The sequence below is a fragment of the Heterodontus francisci genome, chromosome 29, assembly GCF_036365525.1.
Source record: "Heterodontus francisci isolate sHetFra1 chromosome 29, sHetFra1.hap1, whole genome shotgun sequence".
Taxonomy (NCBI): Eukaryota; Metazoa; Chordata; class Chondrichthyes; order Heterodontiformes; family Heterodontidae; genus Heterodontus; species Heterodontus francisci.
In genome coordinates, this window is record NC_090399.1 from 65660860 (window position 1) to 65682199 (window position 21340).

General features: G+C 57.8%; 1 protein-coding gene across 1 annotated transcript in view; it reads right to left on the bottom strand.

Moving 5' to 3' along the window:
• Positions 1-20633, bottom strand: part of LOC137345666 (antigen peptide transporter 2-like) — a 59121-nt gene extending 38488 nt beyond the window's left edge. The window contains exons 1-4 of the mRNA XM_068008927.1: positions 20036-20633; positions 12924-13038; positions 508-638; positions 28-233 (exon numbers count right to left, since the gene is read on the bottom strand). Of these exons, the coding sequence (XP_067865028.1) occupies positions 28-233; positions 508-638; positions 12924-13038; positions 20036-20534 (951 nt within the window). The 5' untranslated portion in view covers positions 20535-20633. The remainder of the gene's footprint in view (positions 1-27; positions 234-507; positions 639-12923; positions 13039-20035) is intronic.
• Positions 20634-21340: the final 707 nt, after the last annotated feature.

Below are 21340 nucleotides of genomic sequence, written 5' to 3' on the forward strand. Positions count from 1 at the left end.
TCTGTTGTATGGTGGATGTAAACCTACCATGTGATACTTATTATAAAGCTTCTGAATCACTATGGTGAGGGGAGACTCAATAAACATCAGCAAGGTGAGCTGCCAGGAGAGGGAGAACATGAAAATGAGCATCCCGACCGTCTTCACCAAACTACGCAGGAAGACGTTCACATTCAGTCCGATGGAGCGACTCATGAGTGTGGTGTCAGTGGAAAGGCGGGAACTGATATCACCTAGAGGACAAAAGAGCACTAGTTATATCAGCATTAATGTGATTGTCAGCATTGGCTACACATTAATATAACAGTAATACAAGATTGTTTGCTGCGAACCATAATATTAGAGACTGTAATGACCAACGGAAAAGTTAGAGTACCCATCACCGACGGTAATGTTGGAGTGTTCGTTACCAGCATTAAATTTGTTTGTTCATTAGTAACTACCAGCAGTGAGATTTCATTACTAACAGCTGTATTAATAAGAAGGAGCTTCTTTTTTTGTCCTTACCCGTCCGAGTGGCCTCAAAGAAGCCGATTTCCTGGTGTACCACGGAAGTGAAGAGTTGATTCCGAACCCGTTTGTTGAGTCGGGACATAGTGAACATGAAGAGTCCGCCCCGGAGACCAGCTGAAATAGAGCTGGAAAAAAAACAATTCCTTCAGTCAGAACGGTTTAATCGGAGTAGAAAGGGAGTTATTGTGCTGGCCTTGGACTTTCTCTGTCAGTCCCATGTATTCAAGAACGAGGGCTCTCATCCCAAGACTGGCACAGTCTGTTAACCAGGACGTACACCTCAGCCATTCCACACTGTCCCTCCAGTGTCTTTACCCCGAAGGTGAATCTAATCGCCACACAGCTCTGGTTCTGGGCAGTCTGTGGTACCCTGCTCTGGGTTGAAGGGCACGGCTGTTGGCTTTATACTGTCCAAGGCCAGCAACATGAACAAGTGCTCACACAGTTGTCACCGAGCTGGTATCTCGGCATCTCAACCAGGTGAAAGTGGAACCCCGCTCACAGTCTGGAACAGGATAATGCTGAGCTCACCTGACACTCATCTCCCCCTACCTGAATAGCTCACCATAACACGACCACTGGCCCCACCACACAACCCCTCCCCCATCTCAACCCTACCCTAACCCCATCCCAAGTGCACTCCAGGTCAATCCCACCTTACGCATCGTCACCCTAACTCCACCCGACAAGCAGACACACCATGCCACAACCCAGCCTCACATCTAATTAGACCCTGACCATGCCCTCATTTACCCTAACCCAACCCATTCCATTCCAACTACAACACTAGCCCACCTGAACCAAGCTTAAACCAACCTCCACCCAAACCTACTCCACACAGGGAGAGCCTCTATCTGATACAGAGACACACTCTCTCTATAGAGACACAGCTCAAACAGGGAGGGTCTCTGACACAGGGAGAGTCTCTGACACACAGACACATTCAACACAAGGAGGGCCTCCAATGCAGGAACACGGAGAGGGTCTCCGATGCAGGGACACTGCCCACACAGGGAGAGTCTCTGACACAGGGAGAGTCGCTGATACAGGGAACAGGGAGAGTCTCTGATACACAGACACATTCCACACAAGGAGGGCCTCCGATGCAGGAACACGGGGAGGGTCTCCAATGCAGGGACACAGGGAGGGTCTCCCATGCAGGGACACGGGGAGGGTCTCCGATACAGGGACACTGCCCACACAGGGAGAGTCTCTGATACAGGGACACTGCTCACACAGGGAGAGTTTGCGATACAGGGACACTGCCCACACAGGGAGAGTCTCTGATACAGGGACACTGCCCACACAGGCAGAGTCTCTGATACAGGGACATTGCCCACACAGGGAGAGTCTCTGATACAGGGACACTGCCCACACAGGCAGAGTATCTGATACAGGGACACTGCCCACACAGGGAGAGTCTCTGATAAAGGGACACTGCCCACACAGGGAGAGTCTCTGATACAGGGACACTGCCCACACAGGCAGAGTCTCTGATACAGGGACACGGCCCACACAGGGAGAGTCTCTGATACAGGGTCACTGCCCACACAGGGAGAGTCTCTGATACAGGGACACTGCCCACACAGGGAGAGTCTCTGACACAGGGAGAGTCGCTGATACAGGGAACAGGGAGAGTCTCTGATACACAGACACATTCCACACAAGGAGGGCCTCCGATGCAGGAAAACGGGGAGGGTCTCCGATGCAGATCCACGGGGGGGTCTCCCATGCAGGGACACGGGGAGGGTCTCCGATACAGGGACACTGCCCACACAGGGAGAGTCTCTGATACAGGGACACTGCCCACACAGGGAGAGTCTCCGATACAGGGACACTGCCCACACAGGGAGAGTCTCCGATACAGGGACACTGCCCACACAGGGAGAGTCTCTGATACAGGGACACTGCCCACACAGGGACAGTCTCCGATACAGGGACACTGCTCACACAGGGAGAGTCTCCGATACAGGGACACTGCCCACACAGGGAGAGTCTCCGATACAGGGACACGGGGAGAGTCTCTGATACAGGGACACTGCCCACACAGGGAGAGTCTCTGATACAGGGACACTGCCCACAAAGGGAGAGTCTCGGATACAGGGACACTGCCCACACAGGGAGAATCTCTGATACAGGGACTCCGCCCACACAGGGAGAGTCTCTGATACAGGGACACTGCCCACACAGGGAGAGTCTCTGATACAGGGACACAGCCCACACAGGCAGAGTCTGCGATACAGAGACACTGCCCACACAGTGAGAGTCTCCGATACAGGGACACTGCCCACACAGGGAGAGTCTCCGATACAGGGACACTGCCCACACAGGGAGAGTCTCTGATACAGGGACAGTGCCCACACAGGGAGAGTCTCTGATACAGGGTCACGGGGAGAGTCTCTGATACAGGGACATTGCCCACACAGGGAGAGATTCTGATGCAGGGACACTGCCCACACAGGCAGATTCTCTGATACAGGGACACTGCCCACACAGGGAGAGTCTCCGATACAGGGTCACTGCCCACACAGGGAGAGTTTCCGACACAGGGACACTGCCCACACAGGGAGAGTCTCTGATACAGGGACACTGCCCACACAGGGAGAGTCTCTGATACAGGGACACTACCCACACTGGGAGAGTCTCTGATACAGGGACACTGCCCACACAGGGAGAGTCTGTGATACAGGGACACTGCCCACACAGGCAGAGTCTCCGATACAGGGACACTGCCCACACAGGGAGAGTCTCTGATACAGGGACACTGACCACACCGGGAGAGTCTCTGATACAGGGACACTGACCACACAGGCAGAGTCTCTGATACAGGGACACTACCCACACAGGGAGAGCCTCTGATACAGGGACACGGGGAGAGCCTCTGATACAGGGACACGGCCCACACAGGGAGAGTCTCAGATACAGGGACACTGCCCACACAGGGAGAGTCTCTGATACAGGAACACTGCCCACACAGGCAGAGTCTCTGATACAGGGACACTGCCCACACAGGGAGAGTCTCTGATACAGGAACACTGCCCACACAGGCAGAGTCTCTGATACAGGGTCACTGCCCACACAGGGAGAGTCTCTGATACAGGGACACTGCCCACACAGGGACAGTCTCCGATACAGGGACACTGCTCACACAGGGAGAGTCTCCGATACAGGGACACTGCCCACACAGGGAGAGTCTCCGATACAGGGACACGGGGAGAGTCTCTGATACAGGGACACTGCCCACACAGGGAGAGTCTCTGATACAGGGACACTGCCCACAAAGGGAGAGTCTCGGATACAGGGACACTGCCCACACAGGGAGAATCTCTGATACAGGGACTCCGCCCACACAGGGAGAGTCTCTGATACAGGGACACTGCCCACACAGGGAGAGTCTCTGATACAGGGACACAGCCCACACAGGCAGAGTCTGCGATACAGAGACACTGCCCACACAGTGAGAGTCTCCGATACAGGGACACTGCCCACACAGGGAGAGTCTCCGATACAGGGACACTGCCCACACAGGGAGAGTCTCTGATACAGGGACAGTGCCCACACAGGGAGAGTCTCTGATACAGGGTCACGGGGAGAGTCTCTGATACAGGGACATTGCCCACACAGGGAGAGATTCTGATGCAGGGACACTGCCCACACAGGCAGATTCTCTGATACAGGGACACTGCCCACACAGGGAGAGTCTCCGATACAGGGTCACTGCCCACACAGGGAGAGTTTCCGACACAGGGACACTGCCCACACAGGGAGAGTCTCTGATACAGGGACACTGCCCACACAGGGAGAGTCTCTGATACAGGGACACTACCCACACTGGGAGAGTCTCTGATACAGGGACACTGCCCACACAGGGAGAGTCTCTGATACAGGGACACTGCCCACACAGGCAGAGTCTCCGATACAGGGACACTGCCCACACAGGGAGAGTCTCTGATACAGGGACACTGACCACACAGGGAGAGTCTCTGATACAGGGACACTGCCCACACAGGGAGAGTCTCTGATACAGGGACACTGACCACACAGGCAGAGTCTCTGATACAGGGACACTACCCACACAGGGAGAGCCTCTGATACAGGGACACTGCCCACACAGGGAGAGTCTCAGATACAGGGACACTGCCCACACAGGGAGAGTCTCTGATACAGGAACACTGCCCACACAGGCAGAGTCTCTGATACAGGGACACTGCCCACACAGGGAGAGTCTCTGACACAGGGAGAGTCGCTGATACAGGGAACAGGGAGAACCTCTGATACACAGACACATTCCACATAAGAAGGGCCTCCGATGCAGGAACACGCGGAGGGTCTCCGATGCAGGGACACGGGGGGGGGGTCTCCCATGCAGGGACACGGGGAGGGTCTCCGATACAGGGACACTGCCCACACAGGGAGAGTCTCTGATACAGGGACACTGCCCACACAGGGAGAGTCTCTGATACAGGGACACTGCCCACACAGGGAGAGTCTCTGATACAGGGACACTGCCCACACAGGGAGAGTCTCTGATACAGGGACACTGCCCACACAGGGAGAGTCTCTGATACAGGGACACTGCCCACACAGGGAGAGTCTCTGATACAGGGACACTGCCCACACAGGGAGAGTCTCTGATACAGGGACACTGCCCACACAGGGAGAGTCTCTGATACAGGGACACTGCCCACACAGGCAGAGTCTCTGATACAGGGACACTGCCCACACAGGGAGAGTCTCCGATACAGGGACACTGCTCACACAGGGAGAGTCTCCGATACAGGGACACTGCCCACACAGGGAGAGTCTCTGAAACAGGGACACGGGGAGAGCCTCTGATACAGGGACACTGCCCACACAGGGAGAGTCTCTGATACAGGGACATTGCCCACACAGGGAGAGTCTCTGATACAGGGACACTGCCCACACAGGGAGAGTCTCTGATACAGGGACACTGCCCACACAGGGAGAGTCTCCGATACAGGGACACTGCCCACACAGGCAGAGTCTGCGATACAGGGACACTGCCCACACAGGGAGAGTCTCCGATACAGGGACACTGCCCACACAGGGAGAATCTCCGATACAGGGACACTGCCCACACAGGGAGAGTCTCTGATACAGGGACACTGCCCACACAGGGAGAGTCTCTGATACAGGGTCACGGGGAGAGTGTCTGATACAGGGACACTGCCCACACAGGGAGAGTCTCCGATACAGGGACACTGCCCACACAGGGAGAGTCTCTGATGCAGGGACACTGCCCACACAGGGAGAGTCTCTGATACAGGGACACTGCCCACACAGGCAGAGCCTCTGATACAGGGACACTGCCCACACAGGGAGAGTCTCTGATACAGGGACACTGCCCACACAGGGAGAGTCTCCGATACAGGGACACTGCCCACACAGGGAGAGTCTCCGATACAGGGACACTGCCCACACAGGGAGAGTCTCTGATACAGGGTCACTGCCCACACAGGGAGAGTCTCTGATACAGGGACACTGCCCACACAGGGAGAGTCTGTGATACAGGTACACTGACCACACAGGCAGAGTCTCTGATACAGGGACACTGCCCACACAGGGAGAGACTCTGATACAGGGACACTGCCCACACAGGGACAGTCTCAGATACAGGGACACTGCCCACACAGGGAGAGTCTCTGATACAGGGACACTGCCCACACAGGGAGAGTCTCCGATACAGGGACACTGCTCACACAGGGAGAGTCTCCGATACAGGGACACTGCCCACACAGGGAGAGTCTCTGATACAGGGACACTGCCCACACAGGGAGAGTCTCTGATACAGGGACTCTGCCCACACAGGGAGAGTCTCCGATACAGGGACACTGCCCACACAGGGAGAGTCTCTGATACAGGGACACTGCCCACACAGGGAGAGTCTCCGATACAGGGACACTGCCCACACAGGGAGAGTCTCCGATACAGGGACACTGCCCACACCGGGAGAGTCTCCGATACAGGGACACTACCCACACAGGGAGAGTCTCTGATACAGGGTCACTGCCCACACAGGGAGAGTCTCCGATACAGGGACACTGCCCACACAGGGAGAGTCTCTGATACAGGGACACTGCCCACGCAGGCAGAGTCTCTGATACAGGGTCACTGCCCACACAGGGAGAGTCTCTGATACAGGGACACTGCCCACACAGGGAGAGTCTCTGATACAGGGTCACGGGGAGAGTCTCTGATACAGGGTCACTGCCCACACAGGGAGAGTCTCTGATACAGGGACACTGCCCACACAGGGAGAGTCTCGGATACAGGGACACTGCCCACACAGGGAGAGTCTCCGATACAGGGACTCTGCCCACACAGGGAGAGTCTCCGATACAGGGACACTGCCCACACAGGGAGAGTCTCTGATACAGGGACACTGCCCACACAGGGAGAGTCTCCGATACAGGGACACTGCCCACACCGGGAGAGTCTCTGATACAGGGACACTACCCACACAGGGAGAGTCTCTGATACAGGGTCACTGCCCACACAGGGAGAGTCTCCGATACAGGGACACTGCCCACACAGGGAGAGTCTCTGATACAGGGACACTGCCCACGCAGGCAGAGTCTCTGATACAGGGTCACTGCCCACACAGGGAGAGTCTCTGATACAGGGACACTGCCCACACAGGGTGAGTCTCCGATACAGGGACACTGCCCACACCGGGAGAGTCTCTGATACAGGGACACTGCCCACACAGGGATTGTCTCTGATACAGAGACACAGGGAGAGTCTCTAATACAGGGACACGGGGAGAGTCTCTGATGCAGGGACACGGGGAGAGTCTCTGAAACAGGGACACGGGGAGAGTCTCTGATACAGGGACACTGCCCACACAGAGCTAGTCTCATATATAGGAACACAGGGAGGGTCTCTGATACAGGGACACGGGGAGAGTCTCTGATATAGGGACACGGGGAGAGTCTCTGATACAGAGACACAGTCCACACAGGGAGAGTCACTGATAACAGGGCCAGTCTCTCATACAGGGACAGAGCCCACACAGGGAGGGTCTCTGATACAGGGACACGGGGAGAGTCTCTGATACAGGGACACTGCCCACACAGGGAGAGTCTCTGATACAGGGACACAGGGAGAGTCTCTGATACAGGGACACTGCCCACACAGGGAGAGTCACTGATAACAGGGCCAGTCTCTCATACAGGGACAGAGCCCACACAGGGAGGGTCTCTGATACAGGGACACGGGGAGAGTCTCTGATATAGGGACACGGGGAGAGTCTCTGATACAGGGACAGAGCCCACACAGGGAGGGTCTCTAATACAGAAACATAGGGACAGTCTCTGATATGGGGACACGCTCTCACGGAAGGACACACACTTTCCCAAGGACAATAGGTTTGGGTACAGGCCTCCATGGCGTCAGATGTTTTATGCAGGGGCTACTGTTTGAATCCTACCAGCTGGACGCCAAAGTGTTCAAGGGATATGGGGAGAAAGCTGGAACGGGGTACAGAATTAGATGATCAGCCATGATCTTTTTTGAATGCAAGAGCAGGCCCAAAGGGCCAAATGTTCTACTCCTGCTCCTATTTCCTATCTTTCTATGGTACATTACCACTTCACTGCTTCAGCATGGAGCACCGGGTCCAATCAGTCTATCTTGTTCAATATTGATTATCGGATCTGATCTGTCTGTCCGGTTCGGTATCGATCACCGGGTCCGATCGGTCTGTACCCGGGAAATTCCGGTTCGGTATAGATCAACGGGTCCGATCGGTCTGTACCCAGGACAGTCCGATGCGGTATCGATCACCGGGTCCGATCGGTCTGTACCCGGGAAATTCCGGTTCGGTATAGATCAACGGGTCCGATCGGTCTGTACCCAGGACAGTCCGATGCGGTATCGATCACCGGGTCCGATCGGTCTGTACCCGGGACAGTCCGATGCGGTATCGATCACCGGGTCCGATCGGTCTGTACCCAGGACAGTCCGATGCGGTATCGATCACCGGGTCCGATCGGTCTGTACCCAGGACAGTCCGATTCGGTATCGATCACCGGGTCCGATCGGTCTGTACCCAGGACAGTCCGATTCGGTATCGATCACCGGGTCCGATCGGTCTGTACCCGGGACAGCCCGGTTCGGTGTCCATCACCGGGTCCGATCGGTCTGTACCCAGGACAGTCCGATGCGGTATCGATCACCGGGTCCGATCGGTCTGTACCCGGGACAGCCCGGTTCGGTGTCCATCACCGGGTCCGATCGGTCTGTACCCAGGACAGTCCGATGCGGTATCGATCACCGGGTCCGATCGGTCTGTACCCGGGAAATTCCGGTTCGGTATAGATCAACGGGTCCGATCGGTCTGTACCCAGGACAGTCCGATGCGGTATCGATCACCGGGTCCGATCGGTCTGTACCCGGGACAGCTCGGTTCGGTATCGATCACCGAGTCCGATCAGTCAGTACCCGGGACAGCCCGGTTCGGTGTCCATCACCGGGTCCGATCGGTCTGTACCCAGGACAGTCCGATGCGGTATCGATCACCGGGTCCGATCGGTCTGTACCCGGGACAGCCCGGTTCGGTGTCGATCACCGGGTCTGATCGGTCTGTACCCGGGACAGCCCGGTTCGGTGTCCATCACCGGGTCCGATCGGTCTGTACCCGGGACAGCCCGGTTCGGTGTCCATCACCGGGTGTGATCGGTCTGTACACGGGACAGTCCGATTCGGTATCGATCACCGGGTCCGATCGGTCTGTACCCAGGACAGTCCGATTCGGTATCGATCACCGGGTGTGATCGGTCTGTACACGGGACAGTCCGATTCGGTATCGATCACCGGGTCCGATCGGTCTGTACCCAGGACAGTCCGATTCGGTATCGATCACCGGGTCCGATCGGTCTGTACACGGGACAGTCCGATTCGGTATCGATCACCGGGTCCGATCGGTCTGTACACGGGACAGTCCGATTCGGTATCGATCACCGGGTCCGATCGGTCTGTACACGGGACAGTCCGATTCGGTATCGATCACCGGGTCCGATCGGTCTGTACCCAGGACAGTCCGATTCGGTATCGATCACCGGGTCCGATCGGTCTGTACCCGGGACAGCCCGGTTCGGTGTCCATCACCGGGTCCGATCGGTCTGTACCCGGGACAGCCCGGTTCGGTGTCCATCACCGGGTCCGATCGGTCTGTACCCGGGACAGCCCGGTTCGGTATCGATCACCGGGTCCGATCGGTCTGTACCCAGGACAGCCCGGTTCGGTATCGATCACCGGGTCCGATCGGTCTGTACCCGGGACAGCCCGGTTCGGTATCGATCACCGGGTCCGATCGGTCTGTACCCAGGACAGCCCGGTTCGGTGTCCATCACCGGGTCCGATCGGTCTGTACCCGGGACAGCCCGGTTCGGTGTCCATCACCGGGTCCGATCGGTCTGTACCCGGGACAGCCCGGTTCGGTATCGATCACCGGGTCCGATCGGTCTGTACCCAGGACAGCCCGGTTCGGTGTCGATCACCGGGTCTGATCGGTCTGTACCCGGGACAGTCCGATTCGGTATCGATCACCGGGTCCGATCGGTCAGTACCCAGGACAGTCCGGTGCAGTGTCCATCACCGGGTCCGATCGGTCTGTACCCGGGACAGCCCGGTTCGGTATCGATCACCGGGTCCGATCGGTCTGTACCCAGGACAGCCCGGTGCAGTGTCCATCACCGGGTCCGATCGGTCTGTACCCAGGACAGTCCGATGCGGTATCGATCACCGGGTCCGATCGGTCTGTACCCGGGACAGCCCGGTTCGGTGTCGATCACCGGGTCTGATCGGTCTGTACCCGGGACAGCCCGGTTCGGTGTCCATCACCGGGTCCGATCGGTCTGTACCCGGGACAGCCCGGTTCGGTGTCCATCACCGGGTGTGATCGGTCTGTACACGGGACAGTCCGATTCGGTATCGATCACCGGGTCCGATCGGTCTGTACCCAGGACAGTCCGATTCGGTATCGATCACCGGGTGTGATCGGTCTGTACACGGGACAGTCCGATTCGGTATCGATCACCGGGTCCGATCGGTCTGTACCCAGGACAGTCCGATTCGGTATCGATCACCGGGTCCGATCGGTCTGTACACGGGACAGTCCGATTCGGTATCGATCACCGGGTCCGATCGGTCTGTACACGGGACAGTCCGATTCGGTATCGATCACCGGGTCCGATCGGTCTGTACACGGGACAGTCCGATTCGGTATCGATCACCGGGTCCGATCGGTCTGTACCCAGGACAGTCCGATTCGGTATCGATCACCGGGTCCGATCGGTCTGTACCCGGGACAGCCCGGTTCGGTGTCCATCACCGGGTCCGATCGGTCTGTACCCGGGACAGCCCGGTTCGGTGTCCATCACCGGGTCCGATCGGTCTGTACCCGGGACAGCCCGGTTCGGTATCGATCACCGGGTCCGATCGGTCTGTACCCAGGACAGCCCGGTTCGGTATCGATCACCGGGTCCGATCGGTCTGTACCCGGGACAGCCCGGTTCGGTATCGATCACCGGGTCCGATCGGTCTGTACCCAGGACAGCCCGGTTCGGTGTCCATCACCGGGTCCGATCGGTCTGTACCCGGGACAGCCCGGTTCGGTGTCCATCACCGGGTCCGATCGGTCTGTACCCGGGACAGCCCGGTTCGGTATCGATCACCGGGTCCGATCGGTCTGTACCCAGGACAGCCCGGTTCGGTGTCGATCACCGGGTCTGATCGGTCTGTACCCGGGACAGTCCGATTCGGTATCGATCACCGGGTCCGATCGGTCAGTACCCAGGACAGTCCGGTGCAGTGTCCATCACCGGGTCCGATCGGTCTGTACCCGGGACAGCCCGGTTCGGTATCGATCACCGGGTCCGATCGGTCTGTACCCAGGACAGCCCGGTTCGGTGTCCATCACCGGGTCCGATCGGTCTGTACCCGGGACAGCCCGGTTCGGTGTCCATCACCGGGTCCGATCGGTCTGTACCCGGGACAGCCCGGTTCGGTATCGATCACCGGGTCCGATCGGTCTGTACCCAGGACAGCCCGGTTCGGTGTCGATCACCGGGTCTGATCGGTCTGTACCCAGGACAGTCCGATTCGGTATCGATCACCGGGTCCGATCGGTCTGTACCCAGGACAGTCCGGTGCAGTGTCCATCACCGGGTCCGATCGGTCTGTACCCGGGACAGCCCGGTTCGGTGTCCATCACCGGGTCCGATCGGTCTGTACCCAGGACAGCCCGGTTCGGTGTCGATCACCGGGTCTGATCGGTCTGTACCCGGGATAGTCCGGTTCGGTGTCCATCACCGGGTCCGATCGGTCTGTACACGGGACAGCCCGGTTCGGTGTCGATCACCGGGTCTGATCGGTCTGTACCCGGGACAGTCCGGTGCAGTGTCCATCACCGGGTCCGATCGGTCTGTACCCGGGACAGCCCGGTTCGGTGTCCATCACCGGGTCCGATCGGTCTGTACACGGGACAGTCCGATTCGGTATCGATCACCGGGTCCGATCGGTCTGTACCCGGGACAGTCCGGTGCAGTGTCCATCACCGGGTCCGATCGGTCTGTACCCGGGACAGCCCGGTTCGGTGTCCATCACCGGGTCCGATCGGTCTGTACCCGGGACAGTCCGGTGCGGTATCGATCACCGGGTCCGATCGGTCTGTACCCGGGACAGCCCGGTTCGGTGTCCATCACCGGGTCCGATCGGTCTGTACCCAGGACAGTCCGATTCGGTATCGATCACCGGGTCCGATCGGTCTGTACCCGGGACAGCCCGGTTCGGTGTCCATCACCGGGTCCGATCGGTCTGTACCCAGGACAGTCCGATTCGGTATCGATCACCGGGTCCGATCGGTCTGTACCCGGGACAGTCCGGTGCAGTGTCCATCACCGGGTCCGATCGGTCTGTACCCGGGACAGTCCGGTGCGGTATCGATCACCGGGTCCGATCGGTCTGTACCCGGGACAGCCCGGTTCGGTGTCCATCACCGGGTCCGATCGGTCTGTACCCAGGACAGTCCGATTCGGTATCGATCACCGGGTCCGATCGGTCTGTACCCGGGACAGTCCGGTGCAGTGTCCATCACCGGGTCCGATCGGTCTGTACCCGGGACAGTCCGGTGCGGTATCGATCACCGGGTCCGATCGGTCTGTACCTGGGACAGTATTGATATTTAATCTCAGATGTTCAGATGGGTCATGGTGGAACTGTCTCTCTGTCTTGCTCCCTCTCTCCGTCCCATCTAAGAAGCAGAATCTAACCCACTCGTCACTTTGTGTTTAGGACTGGTCCATTAAGACCTGAATCTGTGTCCTCATCAGGCCAGTGCAATCCTCATCAATCCCAATACCAACTATCAGACTGTCACTAATCCTTACCTTCCCATGGACGTCACAAACATGAGGAATATGGCAATGAGGAAGGCCTGGTGATCATAACGGGAGCCCAGCAAATCAATCACTTTCCCCATGTAATAGGGAAGAAACATTTCCGCTGAAAAGAAACAAATACACCAATTATATCAAAACTCCCCGGGCAGTGGAGGGGGGGCAGTGAGCAGGGAGGGGGGGCAATGGGTGGCGCAGGGTGGAAAGGACAGGGAGTGTCAGGGAGAGTAAAGGGCCGGGGGAGACAAGGGGACAAGACAGGGCATGAAGGAGAGAGAGGGAGATGGAACAATATCGCTGTGGACAGAGAGACAGCAAGCCACAAGGTGGGGGGGCGGAGGGAGAGAGAGAGAGAGGAGGAGGTGGGGGGGTGGGTCGATAGAGGCGGCGGAGGGTCGAGAAATGGGGAAGTGAGGGTGGGGGGGGGCGAGAGGGGGAGGGGGTTGTGAGGGGGGAGGTGGCAGTGGGGGGGATCGAGAGAGGGGGAGGTAGGGTTGTGGGGTGAGAGAGTGGCAAGGGGAAATGGGGAGGTGGGCAAGAGAAAAGAGGGCGGGGACACAAGAGAAGGGGGCGCCAAATTGGGGGTGGCAAGGGCAGGGGTGGGGAGGAAAGGGGGAGGGTGTAGTTGGAGAGGAGCGGGAGTGAAAGAGAGATGAGCAAGCAAGTGTGAGTGAAGAAAGGAGATGGAGTAGTAGGAAAGAAGTAAGTGAGAAGGAGGTCAGTGGCAGTGTAAGAAAAGAAGTGAGCGGGAGAGAGAGAGGACAGAGGAGGAAAGAGAGGGGGGAAGCAAAGAGAAAGACGGAGGAGGAAAGAGAGAGAGGAAGAAGGGAGACAGAGAACCAGTCTGGTGAGAGATTGAGAGACACACAAGGGTGTAGAGAGAACTGGAGCATTTGAGATGATGATAGAGGGAGAGATCCAGACACACCACTGGAGACTAACACAAACAAAATCACAAACATACAAATAAAGACACCAAATTCACCCATTCTCTATGAACCCCCAGTCACCCACTCCCTATTAACTCTGGGTCCAACCACTCCTCCTTAAATCCAGATTAACCTGGTTGTATTAGCGAGACATCCTCCATTCTCTGACTTCACTTGACTCTAAATATCCACATACAATCTGGATTCACCTGCCCCCCACTAACATGGATCAACTACTCCGAACTGACCCCAGATTCCAAAATTGCCAATTATCCTGCTCTGATGCAATCCAGATTTTCCAGATCCTCCATTAGTCCTGATGCCCTAATCTTGATCTGAATCTACTAATCAACTCTGAAATCCAACTGTTGCCATTATTTCAGAATTATAATTCCTTCTCTATAGATTCCAATTTAGTTCAGATATCTCCCTCCATTTTCTCCAGATTTCATCACCCTGGATCCCCTCACTCCCCTTTCACTCCGGATTACCAACAAAGCTCCTGATCTCCCATCACTCCCCCTTCACTCCAGATTCACTCACTCACCCTTCACCCCGGATTCTCCCCAACACTCCTGATCTCCCCTCACTCCCCCATCACTCCGGATTGCCCCCAACATTCCTGAACTCCCTTCACTCACCCTTCACCCCGGATTGCCGCCAACATTCCTGATCTCCCTTCACTCCCCCTTCACCCCGGATTCCTTCCAGCACTCCTGGTCTCCCTTCACCCACGATTCCCCCCAACACTCCTGGTCTCCCTTCACCCACGATTCCCCCCAACACTCCTGATCTCCCTTTACCCCCGATTCCCCCCAACACTCCTGATCTCCCTTCACTCCCCCTTCATCCCGGATTGCCCCAAAATTCCTGATCTCCCTTCACTCCTCCTTCACCCCGGATTCCCCCCAATACTCCTGATCTCCCTTCACTCCCCCTTCACCCCGGATTGCCCCCAACATTCCTGATCTCCCTTGACTCCCCCTTCACCCCGGATTCCTTCCAGCACTCCTGATATCCCTTCACCCCAGATTCCCCCCAACACCCCTGATCTCCCTTCACTCCCCCTTCATCCCGGATTGCCCCCAACACTCCTGATCTCCCTTCACTCCCCCTTCACCACGGATTGCCCCCAACACTCCTGATCTCCCTTCACTCCCCCTTCACCACGGATTCCCCCCAACACTCCTGATCTCCCTTCACTCCCCCTTCACCACGGATTCCCCCTTCACCACGGATTCCCCCCAACACTCCTGATCTCCCTTCACTCCCCCTTCATCCCGGATTGCCCCCAACACTCCTGATCTCCCTTCACTGACCCTTAACCCCGGATTCCCCCCAACACTCCTGATCTCCCTTCACTGACCCTTCACCCCAGATTTCCCCCAACACTCCTGATCTCCCTTCACTGACCCTGAACCCCGGATTCCCCCCAACATTCCTGATCTCCCTTCACTCCCCCTTCACCCCGGACTCCCCCCAACATTCCTGATCTCCCTTCACACCCCCTTCACCCCGGATTGTCCCCAACAATCCTGATCTCCCTTCACTGCCCCTTCACCCCAGATTCCCCCCAACATTCCTGATCTCCCTTCACACCCCCTTCACCCCGGATTGTCCCCAACATTCCTGATCTCCCTTCACTCCCCTTTCCCCCCGGATTGTCCCCAACATTCCTGATCTCCCTTCACTCCCCTTTCCCCCCGGATTGTCCCCAACATTCCTGATCTCCCTTCACTGCCCCTACACCCCGGATTCCCCCCATCACTCCTGATCTCCCTTCACTCCCCCTTCACCCCGGATTCCCCCCAACAATCCTGATCTCCCTTCACTCCCCCTTCATCCCGGATTCCCCCCATCACTCCTGATCTCCCTTCACTGCCCCTTCACCCCAGATTCCCCCCAACAATCCTGATCTCCCTTCACTGCCCCTTAACCCCGGATTCCCCCCAACATTCCTGATCTCCCTTCACACCCCCTTCCCCCCGGATTGTCCCCAACATTCCTGATCTCCCTTCACTGCCCCTTCACCCCAGATTCCCCCCAACACTCCTGATCTCCCTTCACTCCCCCTTCATCCCGGATTGCCCCCAACATTCCTGATCTCCCTTCACTCCCCCTTCCCCCCGGATTGTCCCCAACAATCCTGATCTCCCTTCACTGCCCCTTCACCCCGGATTCCCCCCAACATTCCTGATCTCCCTTCACTGCCCCTACACCCCGGATTCCCCCCAACATTCCTGATCTCCCTTCACTCCCCCTTCACCCCAGATTCCCCCCAACATTCCTGATCTCCCTTCACTCCCCCTTCACCCCGGATTGCCCCCAAAACTCCTGATCTCCCTTCACCACGATTCCCTCTATCACTCCTGATCTCCCTTCACTCCCCCTTCACCCCAGATTCCCCCCAAAACTCCTGATCTCCCTTCACCCCGATTCCCTCTATCATTCCAGATTTCCCTTCACCCTGGATTCCCCCCAACACTCCTGATCTCCCTTCACTCCGGATTCCCCCCAACACTCCTGATCTCCCTTCACTCCCCCTTCAACCCCGATTTCCCCCAACACTTCTGATCTCCCTTCACTGCCCCTTCACCCCGGATTGCCCCCAACATTCCTGATCTCCCTTCACTGCCCCTTCACCCCGGATTGTCCCCAACATTCCTGATCTCCCTTCACTGCCCCTACACCCCGGATTCCCCCCATCACTCCTGATCTCCCTTCACTCCCCCTTCACCCCGGATTCCCCCCAACAATCCTGATCTCCCTTCACTCCCCCTTCATCCCGGATTCCCCCCATCACTCCTGATCTCCCTTCACTGCCCCTTCACCCCAGATTCCCCCCAACAATCCTGATCTCCCTTCACTGCCCCTTAACCCCGGATTCCCCCCAACATTCCTGATCTCCCTTCACACCCCCTTCCCCCCGGATTGTCCCCAACATTCCTGATCTCCCTTCACTGCCCCTTCACCCCAGATTCCCCCCAACACTCCTGATCTCCCTTCACACCCCCTTCACCCCAGATTGTCCCCAACATTCCTGATCTCCCTTCACTCCCCCTTCCCCCCGGATTCCCCCCAACATTCCTGATCTCCCTTCACTGCCCCTACACCCCGGATTCCCCCCAACATTCCTGATCTCCCTTCACTCCCCCTTCACCCCAGATTCCCCCCAACATTCCTGATCTCCCTTCACTCCCCCTTCACCCCGGATTGCCCCCAAAACTCCTGATCTCCCTTCATCCCGATTCCCTCTATCACTCCTGATCTCCCTTCACTCCCCCTTCACCCCAGATTCCCCCCAAAACTCCTGATCTCCCTTCACCCCGATTCCCTCTATCATTCCAGATTTCCCTTCACCCTGGATTCCCCCCAACACTCCTGATCTCCCTTCACTCCGGATTCCCCCCAACACTCCTGATCTCCCTTCACTCCCCCTTCAACCCCGATTTCCCCCAACACTTCTGATCTCCCTTCACTGCCCCTTCACCCCGGATTGCCCCCAACATTCCTGATCTCCCTTCACTGCCCCTTCACCCCGGATTCCCCCCAACACTCCTGATCTCCCTTCACCCCGGATTCCCCCATCACTCCTGATCTCCCTTCACCCCAGATTCCCCCATCACTCCTGATCTCCCTTCACTCCCCCTTCACCCCGGATTCCCCCCATCACTCCTGATCTCCCTTCACTCCCCCTTCACCCTGGATTCCCCCCATCACTTCTGATCTCCCTTCACCCCGGATTCCCCCATCACTCCTGATCTCCCTTCACTCCCCCTTCACCCCGGATTCCCCCCAACACTCCTGATCTCCCTTCACCCCGAATTCCCCCCATCACTCCTGATCTCCCTTCACTCCCCCTTCACCCCGGATTCCCCCATCACTCCTGATCTCCCTTCACTCCCCCTTCACCCCGGATTCCCCCCAACACTCCTGGTCTCCCTTCACCCCAATTCCCCCCATCACTCCTGATCTCCCTTCACTCCCTCTTCACCCCGGATTCCCCCCAACATTCCTGATCTCCCTTCACTCCCCCTTCACCCCGGATTGCCCCCAAAACTCCTGATCTCCCTTCACCCCGATTCCCCCATCACTCCTGATCTCCCTTTACCCCAGATTTCCCCCAACACTCCTGATCTCCCTTAACCCCGGATTCCCCCCATCACTCCTGATCTCCCTTCACCCCAATTCCCCCATCACTCCTGATCTCCCTTTACCCCAGATTCCCCCCAACACTCCTGATCTCCCTTCACCCCAGATTCCCCCAACACTCCTGAACTCCCTTCACTCCAGATTCCCCCCATCACTCCTGATCTCCCTTCACTCCCCCTTCACCCCGGATTCCCCCCAACACTCCTGATCTCCCTTCACCCCGGATTCCCCCCAACACTCCTGATCTCCCTTCACCCCAGATTCCCCCAAAACTCCTGATCTCCCTTCACCCCGGATTCCCCCCATCACTCCTGAACTCACTTTACCCCGGATTCCCCCCATCACTCCTGATCTCCCTTCACCCCGGATTCCCCCCAACACTCCTGATCTCCCTTCACCCAATTCCCCCCATCACTCCTGATCTCCCTTCACTCCCTCTTCACCCCGGATTCCCCCCAACATTCCTGATCTCCCTTCACTCCCCCTTCACCCCGGATTGCCCCCAAAACTCCTGATCTCCCTTCACCCCGATTTCCCCATCACTCCTGATCTCCCTTTACCCCAGATTCCCCCCAACACTCCTGATCTCCCTTCACTCCGGATTCCCCCCAACACTCCTGATCTCCCTTTACCCCAGATTCCCAACACTTCTGATCTCCCTTCACTGCCCCTTCACCCCGGATTCCCCCCAACATTCCTGATCTCCTTTCACTCCCCCTTCACCCCGGATTGCCCCCAACATTCCTGATCTCCCTTCACTCCCCCTTCACCCCGGATTCCCCCCAACAATCCTGATCTCCCTTCACCCCGGATTCCCCCCATCACTCCTGATCTCCCTTCACTCCCCCTTCACCCTGGATTCCCCCCATCACTCCTGATCTCCCTTCACTCCCCCTTCACCCCGGATTCCCCCCAACACTCCTGATCTCCCTTCACCCCAGATTCCCCCCAACACTCCTGATCTCCCTTCACCCCGGATTCCCCCCATCACTCCTGATCTCCCTTCACTCCCTCTTCACCCCGGAATCCCCCCAACACTCCTGATCTCCCTTCACCCAGGAATCCCCCCAACACTCCTGATCTCCCTTCACCCTGGATTCCCCCCAACACTCCTGATCTCCCTTCACTCCGGATTCCCCCCAACACTCCTGATCTCCCTTCACCCTGGATTCCCCCCATCACTCCTGATCTCCCTTCACTCCCCCTTCACCCCGGAATCCCCCCAACACTCCTGATCTCCCTTCACCCTGGATTCCCCCCATCACTCCTGATCTCCCTTCACTCCCCCTTCACCCCGGATTCCCCCCATCACTCCTGATCTCCCTTCACTCCCCCTTCACCCCGGAATCCCCCCAACACTCCTGATCTCCCTTCACTCCCCCTTCACCCCGGAATCCCCCCAACATTCCTGATCTCCCTTCACTCCCCCTTCAACCCCGATTCCCCTCAACACTCCTGATCTCCCTTTACTCCCCCTTCAACCCCGATTCCCCCCAACACACCTGATCTCCCTTCACCCCGGATTCCCCCCATCACTCCTGATCTCCCTTCACTGCCCCTTCACCCCAGATTCCCCCAACACTCCTGATCTCCCTTCACTCCCCCTTCACCCCAGATTCCCCCCAACACTCCTGATCTCCCCTCACTCCCCCTTCACCCCAGATTCCCCCCAACACTCCTGAACTCCCTTCACCCCAGATTCCCCCCAACACTCCTGATCTCCCTTCACTCCAGATTCCCCCAACACTCCTGATCTCCCTTCACTGCCCTTCACCCCAGATTCCCCCCAACACTCCTGATCTCCCTTCACCCCGGATTTCCCCCATCACTCCTGATCTCCGTTCACTGCCCCATTTTTCTGGATCCCCTTGCTCCGCCTTCACTCCAGTCCACACCCTGTACTCCCCACCCCACCTCCCCCCAAAACGGTCCGAGCTCCCCTCACTCCCTCTTCACTCCGGATTCCCCCCAACACTCCTGATCACACCCACTCCAACCACTCCCACTCCGGATTCCACTCACCGATCACCGCCAGGGTGAGGAAGACGAAGGCCCCGGAGAGCGGCAGCAGGTCTGGCCGGGAGAGGGTGAGGAGGCGTCGGGCGATGCGCCGCCAGACTTGGACCTGAGCCTGTGCCGGGTTCCCGGGGCTCTCAGGCCGGGCTCCGGGAGGTACCAGAGGCCCCGGTCTCTCCAGGGCCCAGTGAGCCAGCGCCGAGGCGGCGTGTGAGAGCAGGAGGAGCGGCCAGGAGAGGCCGAGGCCTGGTTCCAAGCCCAGTGCCGGCCGCAGGCGGAGGTAGAGCGGCGGCAGCAGGCAGGCACAGGCCGTGTAGCGGAGCAGCGGGGCCCGGCGAGGACCGAACCCGGGCCCCAGGCTCAGGGCGAGCAGCAGCGCCAGGCCCAGGGGGAGGAGTGGGCCGAGGAGCGGGGGCAGCAGAGGGCCGAACAGCAGGTGGGTCAGGGCCGGGCAGAGGGCCAGGGCCCGGGGACCGCAGCAGGAGGAGGCTCCGGGGTCGCTCATCCCGGCTCCACAGCAGCGGACTGACTGGATCCGAGAGACCGCGGACCGGGGACAAGTTTCACTTTCAGTCCCGGCTCCGGAGACCCGCCCCGGGCAGAGAGAAACTGAAAGAGAGAGAGATCAGGGCAAGAACCCCAAAACATTAACCCCAGAGAGAGAGATCAGGGCATGAACCCCAAAACATCAACCCCAGAGAGAGAGAGACATCAGGGCATGAACCCCAAAACATTAACCCCAGAGAGAGAGAGAGATCAGGGCATGAACCCCAAAACATTAACCCCAGAGAGAGAGATCAGGGCATGAACCCCAAAACATCAACCCCAGAGAGAGAGAGACATCAGGGCATGAACCCCAAAACATTAACCCCAGAGAGAGAGAGAGATCAGGGCATGAACCCCAAAACATTAACCCCAGAGAGAGAGATCAGGGCATGAACCCCAAAACATCAACCCCAGAGAGAGAGATCAGGGCATGAACCCCAAAACATCAACCCCAGAGAGAGAGAGACATCAGGGCATGAACCCCAAAACATTAACCCCAGAGAGAGAGAGAGATCAGGGCATGAACCCCAAAACATTAACCCCAGAGAGAGAGAGAGATCAGGGCATGAACCCCAAAACATCAACCCCCAAAGAGAGAGAGATCAGGGCATGAACCACAAAACATCAACCCCAGAGAGAGAGAGACATCAGGGTATGAACCCCAAAACATCAACCCCCAAAGAGAGAGAGATCAGGGCATGAACCACAAAACATCAACCCCAGAGAGAGAGAGACATCAGGGCATGAACCCCAAAACATTAACCC